Source organism: Rana temporaria, chromosome 1, assembly GCF_905171775.1.
Source record: "Rana temporaria chromosome 1, aRanTem1.1, whole genome shotgun sequence".
Lineage (NCBI taxonomy): Eukaryota > Metazoa > Chordata > Amphibia > Anura > Ranidae > Rana > Rana temporaria.
Window position 1 is genome coordinate 220781621 of NC_053489.1, and position 17470 is coordinate 220799090.

At 42.0% G+C, this 17470-nt stretch overlaps 1 protein-coding gene across 2 annotated transcripts in view; it reads right to left on the reverse strand.

Moving 5' to 3' along the window:
• The window catches only part of LOC120937483 (solute carrier family 2, facilitated glucose transporter member 11-like), a 94997-nt gene that overhangs the window by 23614 nt on the left and 53913 nt on the right, over nucleotides 1-17470 (reverse strand). For both annotated transcript variants that reach the window (XM_040350756.1, XM_040350748.1), the window contains exons 2-4: nucleotides 9330-9428; nucleotides 7347-7507; nucleotides 4730-4854 (exon numbers count right to left, since the gene is read on the reverse strand). In XM_040350756.1, coding sequence (XP_040206690.1) covers nucleotides 4730-4854; nucleotides 7347-7507; nucleotides 9330-9428 — 385 coding nt within the window. The remainder of the gene's footprint in view (nucleotides 1-4729; nucleotides 4855-7346; nucleotides 7508-9329; nucleotides 9429-17470) is intronic.

Here is a 17470-nt window from a genome sequence, read left to right on the forward strand (position 1 = left end):
ATCCTCAACGAATTTGCGCCGTAAGTTACGGCGGCGTAGTGTATCTTTTGCGGTGTAAGGGCGCGGAATTCAAATGGAAATGATGGGGGCGTGTTTTATGTAAATACGTCGTGACCCGACGTAAACAACGTTTTTTTAACTGCGCATGCGGCGTCCGTGGGGGTATCCCAGTGCGCATGCTCGAAATTAACCCGGAACAAAACAATGTTTCCGACGGCGACGTCATTCTACGCAAATCCCTATTCGCAAACGACTTACGCAAACGACGTAAACATTTCAAAATTGTACGCGGGAACGACGGCCATATTTAACATTGAGTACGCCTCATAACAACAGCTTTAACTATACGCCGGAAAAAGCCGAACGAAAACGACGTTAAAAAATGCGCCGGCCGGACGTATGTTTGTGGATCGCCGTAACTAGCTAATTTACATACTCAACGCGGAAATCGACTGAAAAGCCACCTAGCGGGCGCCGAAATATTGCATCTAAGATCCGACAGCGTACTAAGACGTACGCCTGTCGGATCGATCCCAGATGCCGTCGTATCTTGTTTTGTGGATACAAAACAAAGATACGACGCGGGAAATTTTAAATTACGCCGGCGTATCAATAGATACGCCGGTGTAATCCTTTTGTGGATCTGCCCCTAAGACTGCACACACACACAACACAGATTAAGACTACACACAACACAGATTAATACTGCACACACACGCAAGACAGATTAAGACTGCACACACAAACACAACACAGATTAATACTGTACACACACACAACACAGATTAATACTGCACACACACACAACACAGATTAAGACTGCACACACAACACAGATTAAGACTGCAAACACACACACAACACAGATTAAGACTGCACACACACAACACAGATTAAGACTACACACACACACACACACACAACACAGATTAACACCGCACACACACACAACACAGATTAAGACTGCACACACAACACAGATTAAGACTGCAAACACACACACACAACACAGATTAAGACTGCACACACACAACACAGATTAAGACTACACACACACACACACAACACAGATTAACACCGCACACACACACAACACAGATTAAGACTGCACACACAACACAGATTAAGACTACACACACATACAACACAGATTAAGACTGCACACAAACACACAACACAGATTAAGACTACACACACACACAGCACAGATTAAGACTGCACACACACACACATACAACACAGATTAAGACTGCACACAAACACACAACACAGATTAAGACTACACACACACACAGCACAGATTAAGACTGCACACACACAAACACACAACACAGATTAAGAATACACACACGCACACAACACAAATTAAGACTGCACACACACAACACAAATTAAGACTGCACACATACACACACACAACACAGATTAGGACTGCACACAAACACACAACACAGAGGTACCTGGACATGATATTTGGCTTTCAAATACTTTCATAAACGTAAGCAGTGAACAAGATTGGAGAGGTCCTCTTTACTGAATATTACAAAGCTAATAAAATCCCTGATTACATAACAGGCAATGAAAAGGAATGGATATTTAACCTGGGAATGAACAGCTATTACCTGCACGATTTTGTTGAAAATGGATATCTGCCTGTGAAATGTTAAAGCTATCAGGCCAGTGACAGGTTTATTAAAACTGCCTGTTTTATTAATGGTAAACAAGGGGCACGAAGTTTAGGATGGGAAAAGGGACCTTATAGTGAATCCAGCATAACATTTTCTCAGTTTTGTAAATAAGCAGCTTGAATTCAAGGCATATTAGAAAAGCCCAACTCTAGTGTGCCTGAAAGATCAAATTCCACATAAATATTCATATATTATATGTCTGTTCAACCCAAGACATATTTAGGTTTTCAGTGGGTACTTAAGGGATAAAACACCAGCTGTTCATATCTCTTGGAGGCAAGAGCTGAAAAAAACTTCCCCTAGTTCTTGATAAGAACACCATAATTGCTCTGCAATTGTCACGTCAATTAGGGCGGAATGGGAATTCCAACGGGTTTATCTTCCTGATGGAGTAACTGAGAGATAGAGGAAGGCACGTGACTCACCTTTATGGCAACCACATAACCACCCATCCATCTGAATATCAGATTTGGGTGTAAATGACTCTTAAAATAATATATTTACAGTGATTGATAAAATCGGCAATTGTACCTCATGATAATAGTAGTGTTCATTAAATATTCAGCCATGTACAACTATAAAGGTTGGTGTAATACATGGCATGAGACTTATAAACAATTCAAATGCAGCATTCTTTTAGGTGCTTCTAATTGGCTTCAACTTGCTTCTTCGTTACTTCAATTTGCCTTTAAGTTGCTAAGAGCTGCTTCTCAATTGCTTTTGGCATTCCAACAACCAGTGATGTCATTGGTTGATAAGAAGGATGTTGATCGAATGCACATCATTCTTATTTGACCCTCCCCTGCCCCTCGCCATCAGAATTGGGGTTTACATTGGCTCAGTGATGGAGAGAAACTCTGGAATACTAGTCGGTAAAAGTGTGCAAAGGTGCATTTGATTTGGAAGAATAAATCAATTAGTCTAGAGAGCTCAAATACACATACTGCACCCTGCTCAATTAGTCTCGAGAGCTCAAATACACATACCGCACCCTGCTCAATTAGTCTCGAGAGCTCAAATACACATACTGCACCCTGCTCAATTAGTCTCGAGAGCTCAAATACACATACTGCACCCTGCTCAATTAGTCTAGAGAGCTCAAATACACATACTGCACCCTGCTCAATTAGTCTAGAGAGCTCAAATACACATACTGCACCCTGCTCAATTAGTCTAGAGAGCTCAAATACACATACTGCACCCTGCTCAATTAGTCTAGAGAGCTCAAATACACATACTGCACCCTGCTCAATTAGTCTCGAGAGCTCAAATACACATACTGCACCCTGCTCAATTAGTCTAGAGAGCTCAAATACACATACTGCACCCTGCTCAATTAGTCTAGAGAGCTCAAATACACATACTGCACCCTGCTCAATTAGTCTTGAGAGCTCAAATACACATAATGCACCCTGCTCAATTAGTCTAGAGAGCTCAAATACACATACTGCACCCTGCTCAATTAGTCTAGAGAGCTCAAATACACATACTGCACCCTGCTCAATTGGTCTAGAGAGCTCAAATACACATACTGCACCCTGCTCAATTAGTCTAGAGAGCTCAAATACACATACTGCACCCTGCTCAATTAGTCTAGAGAGCTCAAATACACATACTGCACCCTGCTCAATTAGTCTCGAGAGCTCAAATACACATACTGCACCCTGCTCAATTGGTCTATAGAGTTCAAACACTAATGTGAATTCTGTTTATCAGATTCCTGAGAGAAAGTCTATACGATTAGGACATGGTCCTTGCAAATGTGATCACTGCATCACCAGTTTACCAGTTTGATGGTTAAATCATTATGATTCCTCAATGACATTCCACTTTAGGGTTTTTGAACAAAATTCCTACAGCGTATCAGTACCCACACTATATATGAACATCATTGTTATTGGACCTTGGCATATTCACGTGTTGGCAGGTAACACTGTTGTCACTGCACTTGTGTATGCATTTTTGCCTGGTATTTGTGGCTTTACTATGTGTAGTGGGATGTCAACTGTAGACAAGGTCAATTCCCATTGCTAGGGTATACATGGCAGTGTTCCCTGGGGCACAGAGACTTTTGGTCTGATGGGAAGGCAAGGGAAGCCACACATACTATGATGTGATCATTAGTGGAGAAGGGAGTCCACTCATATCAGGACCCAAAGTCAGGGAGTGTAAAGAACCAGTTTAATAAATGGGATGTGTTTGAGCCAAAATGTATGCTCACTGTTGTATAGCCTCACCATTGTACAGCCTCATGATGTAATAGTCTAACAATTTTCCAGCTTAGGCTACCTCAAGGGAATGGTTTACATTCAGCTAGGGGGTTCATTGTGGAACATCTGTTTATAGAAATTGACTGTAAATTACAGCTACTATGCAGAGCTATGTAACATCTTTGTGCAACCTACTGAACTACACTCGGTAAAATAAGTTTGTTTATTCTACGAATCTGGTCGCTTGATAAAGATTAGCCCATGTTTGCCAACACAGTGCTTGTAATGAGGGGAACAAAGTGTAATTAAATAAGAGTGTTTCAAGTGCTTGTGTATCATCAGTATGCAGAAGAGCAGCTAGTTCGGAATGGGCATGATGGCCAGTGGTGAAGATTGGTTTGGTGCAGGGGCAGCCATCACAAATTTTGGGGCCCCTTACACAGCTTTTGGCAGGGCCCCCCTGGAGCGGAGCGGAGAACCGAGGGTGGCCCCTCCTCTCTCCTGCCGCGAGATGATAAGCGCGCGGGGGGGGGGGGGGGTTGTGGTAATGAAAGTGTCATCTCTTCTCTTCTCTCTCCTGCCTCGAGATGGTAAGTGGGTGGGGGGGTTGGTGCTGACGCGGCCCTCTCCTACAACACACGTTTCTTCTTTTTCAATTTTGTTCTTGTGATTCACCCACTCATATTAGCAGTATTATTGTAGTCATACTACCCTACAGCTGTAATACATTATAAATATAATTGAAACTATAATGATAGTTATGAACAAAATGTATTTTCGTGTATGAAATACCTTCACTGCCAGTTCAGCATGCATGCATATGTGATTTACCTGCATTAAATCCTATAAGGAATCTCCCAACTATCAGAAGCTCGTATAATCTGGCTGGTTTTGCAATTCCCATGAAAAGAGCAGCTAGAATTGCTACAACATTATTCACCAATAAAGTCTGCTTCCTGCAATAAATGAGAACACACATTTTAAACAAGGAATCCTGCACAAGAATAAATGTACAAACATCTAATTACTGTTATCAAGTTCTCTGTTGTATGGGAAATTCTAATATATTTTTTTATATGCTTCTTGTCTTTAGTTTTATAGATATAGTTGCTTTATGATGACATGTGCTGCTGAGCCTTGCTAAAATGTCTTGGGATAGACAAAACCCCTGACTGTCTTAGAAATTGCTAAATAGCTTTTTAAGGTTTCAAAAAAATGACCTTTATTAAATATGATGGGCCTCCTGTCCCACTTTACAGCAGTAAGTTAAATGATCTTAATTACCTATCAGTAAATAAATTGCTGCTTTTTAATAAAAACATTTTTTTTTAACTAAAATCGATAAAAACAAACTAGAGTGCATGAGTTACACTTGGATTGTGATCATCACCCTGGCTAACTAGAGTGCAGGCTGACTAATGCTGAACAATGTATGCTCCTAAAGCGGCCTTATTAATATGCAAGCAGTACTTACTCAGGCCTCGTACACACGACCGAGTTTCTTGGCAAAAACCAGCAAGAAACTTGCTGGGATTTTTTTTTTGTCGAGGAAACCGGTCGTGTGTACATTTTTTGAAGAGGAAACTGTCGGGGATCACGTCGAGCCAAAAAGAGCATGTCTTCTCTACGGGAATGGAGAAACTTACCTTGTCGAGTTCCTCGACAGCCTAACAAGGAACTCGACGAGGAAAACGATGTGTTTCGCCCATCGAGTTCCTTGGTCGTGTGTACGAGGCTTAAGAAGTTTAGTGTTATTGCTGGACCTCTCCCTGTGTTAATTTGTGATAACATATAACAATATGATTGATTACATATAGATTATACACTATGTGGGTTATTTACGAAAGCCAAATCCACTTTGCACTACAAGTGCAAAATACAAGTGCAACGTGCAATTGAAATTTCACTTGAAAGTGCACTTGGAAGTGCAGTCGCTGTAAATCTGAGGGGTAGATCTGAAATGAATCTCTGCTGATTTTTTTATCCAATCATATGCAAGCTAAAATGCTGTTTTTTATTTTCCTTGCACGTCCCCCTCGGATCTACAGTGACTGAACTTCCAAGTGCACTTTCAGTATAGTGTAGTGCAAAGTGGATTTGCCTTTAGTAAATAACCCCCTGTGTGTTGACTAGGCTAGTGGTTTCTTTCAAAACTGATGCCCAAACAGTAAAACAGTTTATACTCAGGCCCCATACACACGATAGAATCCATCCGCAGATAAATCCCAGCAAATGGGTTTCTGCGGATAGATCCTATGGTGTGTACACGCCAGCGGATCTTTTTCCGCGGAGAAATCTCCTCTGGGATGGATTCCAGCAGATCGGATATTTGCTGACATGCACAACAAATCCATCTGCTGGAATCCATTCCAACGGATGGATCCGCTCGTCTGTACAGACTTACCGGATCCATCCGTCCAAAGGGATTCCCCGCACGCGTCGTAATGATTTGACGCATGCGTGGAATTCCTTATATGACAACGTCGCGCCCGTCGCCGCGTCATAATAGCGGCGACGGCGCGACACGTCATCGCCAGAGGATTTCAGCGCGGATTTCAATGCGATGGTGTGTACACGCCATCGCATAGAAATCCTCTGAAATCCTCGAGAGGATTTATCCGCGGATACGGTCCGCTGGACCGTATCTGCGGATAAATCCTCTCGTGTGTATGGGGCCTCACAGAATAAAAGTATTGGAATACAACTGAACTTTCCTTTTCTGTTGCTCTCCCTTTCTGTTTTTTACACATTTACCTCTCCCTTGCAGTTTCTTTGCTGCTCTTATGTACATAATTCTGTTTAGCAGCCCTCGCTCCCCTATTGGGTTAATTGGCCGCTGGGTGATCTCTCCTGACTCTGGTATTCTCCACTCTATATCCCACAGAGTTGTATTACTACGTTAGGGCTTTTCTTAATGGGCTGGAAACTTTGGGGATATTTACCATTACGCCCTCTCAGTTACGAGTATACCTGCCCGACTTGGAATTTGTCACATTGTGTATGCTCCGAGTTGTCGAGCTGCCTTTGTAGTCCTGATGCTGATATTTACTGTTTGGTACCAGCATACTTATGCCAATGTATCTTGCTTTACCCCAACCTTGGTTTGTATAGTGCAACTTTTGGTTAAATAAAAGTAATTACAAAAAATGTTTTGATATTTATTGAAATGATGGAGGGCTCTGGATGGGTTGGGGGTCACCGTGTGATAAGACCTGTGTTATTGGTTTTAGATGCTGGGCTTGTCCCAGGCCTAATAAAATCTTTTTTTTCTTTACTGGTGTCTCTGAGTTGGAAGGTCCAGTTAGGGAGGTGACCCAGGAGGACCCAAAAATCAGCAGCAGCTCCTTAAGGAGTCAGTGCTACATTTGTAGAAGATTCGGCCTCACTATTTGCTACAATTGCTTCTGTGTACTAGAACTAATAATTGACAATTGAGAGCTTTACTTACCTACCAAACTTTGCTGCTGCGTGTCCACCTACAAGTGTTCCAACAAGGCCCCCAAGTGTAAACACTGAAGCAATAATTGACCAAATAAGCGTCAACAGACTTTCATCCAATTGGGACTCGTACCGTGCATACCAGGTATCATTGATAAACTTTTGTATATGCTGTAAAAAGATTAAACAACTTTTTATAAAAAAGTTTTAGTCTTTAGTCTGAAGCTATTGACAGTTATGCAATAAATATATATATTTTTAATTATTATTCAGCCGTATGCAAGCCTACCCAGTCTTACTGGCCTGAAACTTCTAGCATTGTGACAAATTAAGTAGAGTAATCAAATTTAATATTTTTACACTCTGTTGCCAAGGCAAACTAACAGAGATGTGATAAAAGCATGTCAGTTTTGTGGAAAAGCCAGGCAAGCTAAAGACTAGAGCAGGAAAGATGGTAGGATGCCTACCACCTCTGTGAAAATAAGGCTACATTATTATATACCTCTTGTTGGACCAACTTAGTTCATCACGTGTAAAAAAACAAACAAAAAAACAATAGTACTGACAGGATCCAATATAAATCTACATAAATCTATGAAATTCAGCGGTTTTAACAGGTTTCAACACAGAGTGCCTGAGCCCTAGGACTCGGGGCTGGGGTGGGTGAGGAGCAGGGCTCAAGTCCTGCGGGAACGCATGGGAACGGAGTTCCTGCACTTTTTTCACAGCAGGAACTCAGTTCCCTTTGTAGGACTAGAGCAGCCGAGCCGCCCAAGCCAATCCTTCACTAAGCGGCGATGCCCAGCTTGAGTCACTGTCAGGGGCAGGCGAACCTTAGTAATTCTTTATGTTACTGGCCGCTTCCTGTATATGGATTCATCGGGTAGTGTGCGGGTATTCCGTCACTTCCTCGATGCCGCAATGTCTCCTGGGAGCTTTTGTCATTGTTCCCAGGAGACATTGCGGAGGTCTGCCGTTAGTTATCGCGGGATTTAGAAAGAACTTGCAGTTTAGTAATTATGCATATGAGTGTATCATTTATTTTTGTTTGGTAGGGGAAGTGGATCTTGGGTGGATCTTCCCACACTTTTTTCCCCAGGACTTGACCCCTGGTGAGGAGGATTAGACCTGTCCACTTAAAATTGGGGTGAACAAAACCTAAACCAAACACACAAATAAAAATGGAAAAAAAAAGTGTGGGAGAGAAATTTATTAAAGAAGACAGTGAGAAATAGCGAGGAGGGGTAGGGTGAGTAAAGGAGGAAAGGAAGGAAAGCTCCCCTAGGCTGGGAGGTGAAGAAGGTTAATTAGAGAGGTCTAGGCTGGTCGGGTGCAAGGTTGGAAAAGCGCAATACCACCACAGGGCCCACACCTTGAGAAACTTAGCATGAATGTCGTGGAGGATACTGGTCATCTTTTCATTGATCATAAGGGTCGCCAGGATGCTCTTCACCTCTGCAAAAGAAACAGCTGGCCTTTTCCAGGCCCTAGCTATTGCACGCTTGGCTGCAATAAATAGGTAAGTGGGCAATTTCTGCTGATAGGAAAAGAGGCCCGGGATCAGACAATGGAGCAATGCTAGTTTGACATCCTTGCGGATAGACATGTGGAAGAGAGTGAACAGGAGTCCGAAGACCCTTGACCAAAATCCCACGGGGCGGGGGCAGGACCACCAAATACAGTTAAACCTCAGATTACGAGCATAATCCGTTCCAGGAGTATTGGCCTGTCTTCTTCTGGGTTCTGATCTTTGGTCGTTTCATTGGCCGAGCTGAGAGGAGTGCATTCATCACATCAGATGCCAAAATATAACATTGCACTGCATGTGTACAGCTCAGTGTACTGTGTGGACAGGCAGGTCAAAAAAATGTAGAAAAGGCAAAGTACTGTATGTCTCTTCTACATTACAAAAACAACATGAACATTTTTTTTTTAATTAAAGTTCCACTTTAATGTAAAAACATTTAACACACCTGCAGTTTGTTTCACTTACTGTTGTAGGTGCATTGATAATTGATAGATTATATCCATACTGGAAAGTTCCTCCTATTCCTACTGCGCATATGGCCCCAAAAAGTTTGCTGATTGGAAGCTATGGAGACACAAAGTAAATATAAAAGGACATAAGCATAAATGTTAGAAATGATTTTAAGCACAAAAAAGGTAGAAGTACACAATCTACACTTCTTGTTATTAGAACTTCTGTCAGATTGTAATTGTTATGTATGGGGGTTGATTTGCTAAAACTGGAGCGTACAAAATCTAGTACAGCTCTGCATAGAAACCAATCAGCTTACAGGTTTTGTTTTTGTCAAAGCTTAACTGAACAAGCTGAAGTTAGAGATTTGCTAAAAGTGGATGTAAACCCCAAATTAAAGTGGATGTAAACCCCAATTTTTTTTTTGATGTCACAATGTAGAGTATAAGATTTCCTATCATCTGTGCCCAGTCTTGCCACACAGAGTTAATCCAGCTCTGAGCAATCCTCTTTTATTGTTCAGTGAAAATTAACAGACTTCCAGATAAAACCCTGTCTAAATACAAAGTCCATTCCTCTCTCCTTGCTTTGAGTGACAGGTTATTTACATATCTAGCTTGGACATGTTTATGTTTATCATAATATGAGGTGATTCACAGTTCACTGTATATTACCAGGATGTGTTATGTGGGGGGAGGGGTGGATTTCTCACTTTTTATACTGTGGATCACCTCATATTATGATAAACATAACATAACATATGATAAACATGTCCAAACTAGACATGTAAATAACCTGTCACTCAAAGCAAGGAGAGAGGAATGGACTTTTTATTTAGACAGGGTTTTATCTGGAAGTCTGTTAATTTTCACCGAACAATAAAAGAGGATTGCTCAGAGCTGGATTAACTCTGTGTGGCAAGACTGGGCACAGATGATAGAAAATCTTATTTTCTACATTGTGACATAAAAAAAAAATTGGGGTTTACATCCACTTTAATTTGGGGTTTACATCCACTTTAATTTAACAAGCTGAAGTTAGAAGCTGGTTGGCTGCCATGCACAGCTGCACCAGATTTTGCACTCTCCAGTTTTAGTAAATCAACTCCGAGGGCCAGATTCTCAAAGAGATACGACGGTGTATCTCCTGATACACCGTCGTATCTCTGAGTTAGGCCGGTCGTATCTATGCGACTGATTCATAGAATCAGTTACGCATAGATATGCCTAAGATCCGACAGGTGTAACTGTGTTACACCGTCGGATCTTAACTGCAATTTAAAAATGGCCGCTGGGGGCGTTCTCGCTGATTTACGGCGAGGATATGTAAATCAGCGAGATACGCCAATTCACGAACGTACGCGGGCCCCGACGCAGTCACTTTACGTAGTTTACGTAAGCGTTTTCCCGGCGTATACTTACCCCTGCTTCTATGAGGCGCAGCCAATGTTAAGTATGGCCGTCGTTCCCGCGTTGAATTTATTTGTTTAACGTCATTTGCGTACGTCGATTCACAAAAGCGCTGGACGCAAGTTACGCTCACGCCGAAACCAATGACGTCCTAGCGACGTCATTGGGGGCAATCCACGCCGGGAAAATTTGCAGACGGCGCATGCGCATTTAAATTGGCGCGGGAACGCGCCTGATTTAAATACTACACGCGGAATTCGAATTCTGCCGGGGGATTTACGATCCGTCGCTGCAAGTTTGGAGGTAAGTGTTTTGTGAATTACCCACTTGCCTCTAAAACTTGCGGCGGCGGATCTTAAATCAGATAGATTACGCGGATCTAAAGATCCACTGATCTATCTGAATCTGGCACCATGTGTCTGAGATATTTCCTCACTTCCCATCTTTCCAAACAGGAACTTCTGCTGTAATGCAGAAATGGTAACATTGCATATTTCATTGATTGGTAAATATATGTGCAATCAAGACAAAGAATCTATAAATATGACTGGCTGGTGGTCATAGAAACAAATTAAATGTTATCTAGTAACGTGCACTAAAAGAGACATTGGGGTTGATTTATTAAGGGCTTGTTCACACCATTGATTGCATAATACATGTGCTTTGGTGTAAAAAAGTCAGCAAAATGCACCTCACTGCATATAACGTTACAACATGCTATAGTGCATAAAGTTGAATGAAATGGCATTTAATGACACAGTAAAAAAAAGAGATAAAAAAAAAAAAAGTATACAGTGTGATGACTGATAACCACATAGTGCACTGCACAAAAATCAAATACCTTATCAAATGTCCATTTATTTAGAACTATTCTCATTATTAATATGTTGTCAGTAGATTTGCGTTTTAATATAATAGGGAATGTGGAGGGCCTTCCCCCACAAAGGGCCTATTGTGTCCCCTGCCAGAACACACCGGTCAGTGCTCTCTGCTATTGGTCGAGAGCGCTGATCAGGAGCTGGACGGCTGTTAGTTTTCCAGCATGCATGTCCGACAGAAGCCGATCGGACTGGCTGCCATACACGCGGGCTGAATGTTGGCCGTTTTTTTATTGAACCGGCGATGTCGTCCGACATTTGGCCCGTGTGTACTAGGCTTAAGTAATAATAATGAAAAATGAAGTTGTGCAAATAGAGTTTGTGCAACTTACTTTTTCATTATTATTACATTATCTTACTGGCGGGAACACATTGGGAGGCTGCAGCAACTCTATTTTACTTTGTATGTCTACTGTGGATTTATTTGATACGTTATTGTCACCATAACACATTTACTTGGATCACCACACTAGCACAAAGGTAGCGCAGAGGTACACATTCACTTTTATGTACTAGGCTTAAAATGGTTGTAAACCCACCACAAAAAAAGACAAAGGCATAATGAGCTAGTATGCATAGCATACTAGCTCATTATGAAATGCTCATGTTAGATCGAAGCCCTGCAGCAGTCCCGGCACACTGCTCCGGCTGGCGACATTGCTCCAGGAGATATTTCCGGGTATCGTGGCTTTCGGCGCTGTAATTGGCTGGAGACGCAGGAGCCACCGGTAACTGCATGTCAGCTGAAGCAATGGCATGGACGAACCGTTGCTTCAGTGTGCATGTGCCGATACAGGGGATAGCTCCTGAACTGTGCAGGTTTAGGAGATATCCACGGTAGCTACATGGAAGCCTTATTATAAACTAAGAGTGTGGCACTTTAAATGAGGCACAGGGCATAAAGCTGAGAACTTCCATCCCCAATATTCTGAACAAGAAAGGACAAGGTTGGGAGTTTAAATGAGGCATGCATCCCAGGAGGTTACACGATGACAATTGAATATGGCAGGTACCTGATTCAGTAGAACTAAACACATAACATGAAAGCATTGCATGACAACAATTGACAGTCAGTTATTTAAAGTGGAGGTTCACCCAAAAAAAATCTATTTTTAACATTAAATTGAGGCTAATTACGGGAAGCAGAATCGGGTGTTTTTTTTTTAAATCAATGCAGTACTTACCGTTTTAGAGATAGATGTTCTCCGCCGCTTCCGGGTATGGTCTGCGGGACTGGGCGTTCCTATTTGATTGACAGCCTTCCGACCATACAGCGCGTCACGAGTTTCCGAAAGTAGCCGAACGTCGGTGCGCAGGCGCCATATAGAGCCGCACCGACGTTCGGCAACTCGTGACGCGCTGTATGCGACCGTCGGAAGGCTGTCAATCAAATAGGAACACCCAGTCCCGCAGACCATACCCGGAAGCGGCGGAGAACATCTATCTCTAAAACGGTAAGTACTGCTTCGATTTAAAAAAAAACACCCCCTTTAATCATATCAAAATATAGCAAATACAATAATAACATAGTATATCTGGTACAATAGTAAAAAAATTTGATATTACATAAATCATAACGATTAATGGTATTAGAATAAAATAACATGGTTAGTTCATACTAGAAACAATAAAAGAGGCCAATTCATTGGAGCGTATCTCCCTGATAAATAAATATAATCTTGATACGTTGGTACAATCCAATTGGTATAGGAAAAAATGGTTGATGATAAAAATGTCATATATTGACCAAGGGGGCATCTGTTGGCTCCTAATAGTACATAATTGTTATGTTATTTTATTCTGATACCATTAATCGTTATAATTAATCTAATATAATTTTTTTTGACTATTGTACCAGATATACTATGTTATTATTGTATTTGCTATATTTTTATATTATTAAATAACTGACTGTCATTTGTTGTCATGCAATGCTTTCATGTTATGTGTTTAGTTCTACTGAATCAGGTACCTGCCATATTCAATTGTCATCGTGTAACCTCCTGGGAATGCATGCCTCCTTTAAAGTCCCAACCTTGTCCTTTCTTGTTCAAGCCTTATTATAAGCTTACGTGTAGTCAGGGCCGATCCGCCCTATAGGCTCACTATGCAAGGCGCTTAGGGCCCTGCAAAGCTGCGAAGGGCCCCCCAAATTTCTAGAGGCTCCGCCTGGTGAGGAGTCATTTTCGCCCCCTCACTCCGCTTCTCAACTCGCTGGCTGCATGGGAGAAGAGGTAAGAATTCAGCACCCCCCCGCTTCTCAATTTAATGTAAGATGTAATTTCCGACAGCAGAACACCCCCTCCCCCAGCTTCTCAACTTTCTTTAATGTGACATGTCACTGTCATCATCGCCCCCCGCTTCTCATTTTTAATGTGCCATGTCATTTTGCTTCGGGCCCCAGGGAGGTCAGGATCGGCACTGCGTGTAGTAAAAAGTGGATTGTAATGCCTCGTACACACGACCTGTTTTACCGATGGAAAAACTGCCATGAGAGCTTTTGGCCAGGAAAACCGGACGTGTGTATGCTCCATCACACTTTTCCCGACAGGAAAACTGGCGAAAAAAAAAAAAGAGAACCAGCTCTCTTTTTTCCTGCCAGGATTCCCGGCGGTCTTTTTCCCGGCAGTTTTCCTATGTGAAATACTGCGATGAAATACTGCGATGGAGCATACACACGGCCGGGATTCCCGACCAAAGCTCCATCGCAGTTTTCCTGTCGGGAAAACCTCTCGTGTGTAGGGGGAAAAACTTACCAAGCAGGTTCTCGGTTTTCCCCTCAGGATTCCTGGTAGACTTTTTACCGCCGGGAATCCCATACGTGTGTACTAGGCATTAAGGTTTACAACCACTTTTGTTTCATTTAAAGTCCCACCTTCTCCCCTTTTCCCCTGCTTCCTCGCACAACAACTAGTTACTGAAGAGCTAAAGCCCATGGCGACTCTGCTTTTATGGCGGTATGCAGCCAAAATGTAATTTTTCAGATATGTTTTAACCTGTTCCTGACTGGGGTTTAACACAGAGTGGCCATATGCATTCATGAGGAGTGGTTTACTGTGCTGATAGTGCACTCACACCACAGTAACTAAAATGTTGTGGAAAGCTCCTGATACAGGATTATAAATAATGGCCTAGATTCAGGTAGATTTGCGCCCTCTTACCGTTTTAACGCTACGCCTCCGTAAATCACGTGCGCTATGCTTCATTCACGAAGCAGTAGCTCAGTAATTTGCGCGGGCGCTCCGTAAAAATGGCCGGCGTAAGCGCACGTAATTTAAATGATCCCGTAGGAGGCGCTGATCATTTAAATTAGGCGCATTCCCGCGCCTAACGTAGTGCGCATGCTCCGTCGGGAAACTTTCCCGACGTGCATTGCGGCAAATGACGTCGCAAGGACGTGATTTGCTTTAACGTGAACGTAAATGACGTCCAGCGCCATTCACGATTCATTTACGCAAACAACGTAATTTTCAAACATCGCGACGTGGAAACGACGGGTATACTTAGCATTGGCTGCCCCTGCTAATAGCATGGGCAGCCTTACTCGGAACCCGACGAACGCAAACAACGTAAAATGCGTACGCAGGGCGCGCGTAGGGTTGTGAATCGGCGTGAGTATGCAATTTGCATACTCTACGCTGACCACTACGGGAACGCCACCTAGCGGCCATCGTAAGAATGCAGCCTACGATATGACTGCAGTCGGCGTATCGACCTTTCTGAATCAGGAGCAGTCGATACGCCGGCGCAACTAAGCAATTGCGCTGCGTAACTATGGATACGCAGACGCAATTGCTTACTGAATCCACCCCAATGATTATAATATTGGATTATGTCATTACCAATCTCAGTGGTCACATGATCAAAGCTGTGCAGGAACACTGCCTACAGCCACCCAGTATGATGCATCAGAAGAGATTCTAGTCATGTATGTGGTTGTGTGCCAGGGGTTGAGAAAGCTTCACGCACCCCCACTTATAAGAAAAAAAAAAAGGTATTTATAATCTTTTGACAGAAACCAATAGAATGTATAACTCTGTATGGGTTGTCAGTTTGAACGTTAGAGGGCTTGTGAATGAACCATGAGCACGCTCATCAGTGTTCAATGAGAGCTTCAAGCCATCTACCACGCGATCACACAGGACTTGTAGTTCTTGCATTCACAGATTCCTGTGAACGAATATGAGTGGGCATAGCCCCGTAGAGATGGGCAGTTTTCATAATGTAACGACGGGTGCTGGGTCAGGAGGACATGCACTGGATCATTTTATATCCTACATATGAGTGTAATGTGTAACATGCTCCAAAGGGTGACCTTATCCTTTAGCACCAAGTTCCTAAAATCTGTTTTTTTTTTTTCTGGTTACCCTTTTAGTTGAACAGATGTGGCAAAACATTATGCATTTTAAGGCTTTTTGTGACAACAACTAAAGCTGGATACACACTATACAACTTTTGTTGTTCGATTTTCTTTAAGCCTGCTACACACAATCGGATTTTCATTGGACAAAGCGTAGGACTTTGGTCCGAAGGGCGTTGGCCATGAACTTGTATTGCATACAAACAGCAAAGAATTGTCAGCCAACAAACACGAAACTACGTGTTTTTTCAGCTCTCTATGTTACCCTTTGGGCTACTTCTGCTAGTGTTGTGTTTGTACTTCAGAGTTTTGTCCGATTGACTTCTGTACACACGATCGCATAATCAGACAACACACATTTGTTGTCTGAAATTTTTAAAGCATGCTATCCAACAATTGTTGGTGGAAAATCCGACAATTGCCACCTTTTTACCTCTTGGTGTCAGGAAAACTTGTCAAAAATGACTGATGCTGATAGCAGAGGAACGAAGCAACAGACAGACATGGCACTTAGGGCTCCTAATTGAGTCAAGTACACACTATAGAGAGATATAGTTTGTTCATATTTCATGTCTGAGGATTACAACCACTTTAAATCAACCTTTAATGAGCCGGGTAGTGCAGACCAGGCCATACACAGCTTGAATTTTGCTCAAATCAACCAAAGTATGAGCTTTGTATGGCTAGCTTAAAATCACCACATATGCAGATGGTGTGCTCTGAAAAAAGTAGTGCATGCAGCACTTTTTCCAGCGCAGTGCAAGGCAATCCACTGCTTCGCATTACATGGCCGGCAATTGAACTTTAAGAAAGTTTGTTAATATAACACACTGTAACTTTAAGTCAATAAAGTCCATATAACATTGGTTTCCCAGACCTGTACAGTTTAAAAAATGGTATTAAAAGTTACCACTGGGTGGCGCTGCTAGATAGTGCAACTGCTCACAAAGGCAAACTTCTAACAGAATGTTAGTTTTCATGCAGTGAAGTCCATTTACTTCAAAATGTAATTTTAAAAGCAAACAAAATCTTTAAGTACTTTCAAACAACATTTGTTAAGTCTTTGAATGTACTGAGCATTTTTAAAAGATTTTTCATTCACAAAATCTACTAATGTATACCCAGCTTTAGACAGTGAGCAGGTCTCTCGCTTATTGTTTTAATAAAAAATTTCTATGAATAATTTGTAATTATAAATGTACATGGAGTAAACCATGTTTGCTCGCCATGTACAAAAGCTTTGCAGAGCTTATAGCTGTGTTTTACTGCTTCTTCTCACCATATGTGTTACTAGACACGCTGAAAATAATGCATTTCCTTAATGGCTAATCTATTTCAACAACTGTTAAAATGAAACTAAGCCCTTCAATTTAATGGTTTGGTTTCCCAAAAGAAGTTGCATTCAAAGTGGAACTTTATTTAGAAAAGTAAGTCCTGCTAGATTTTTTTTTTGCAGGTATAGCTATGCAAAACATAAAAAATAAATGTCTATACTGTAATACACTGTCT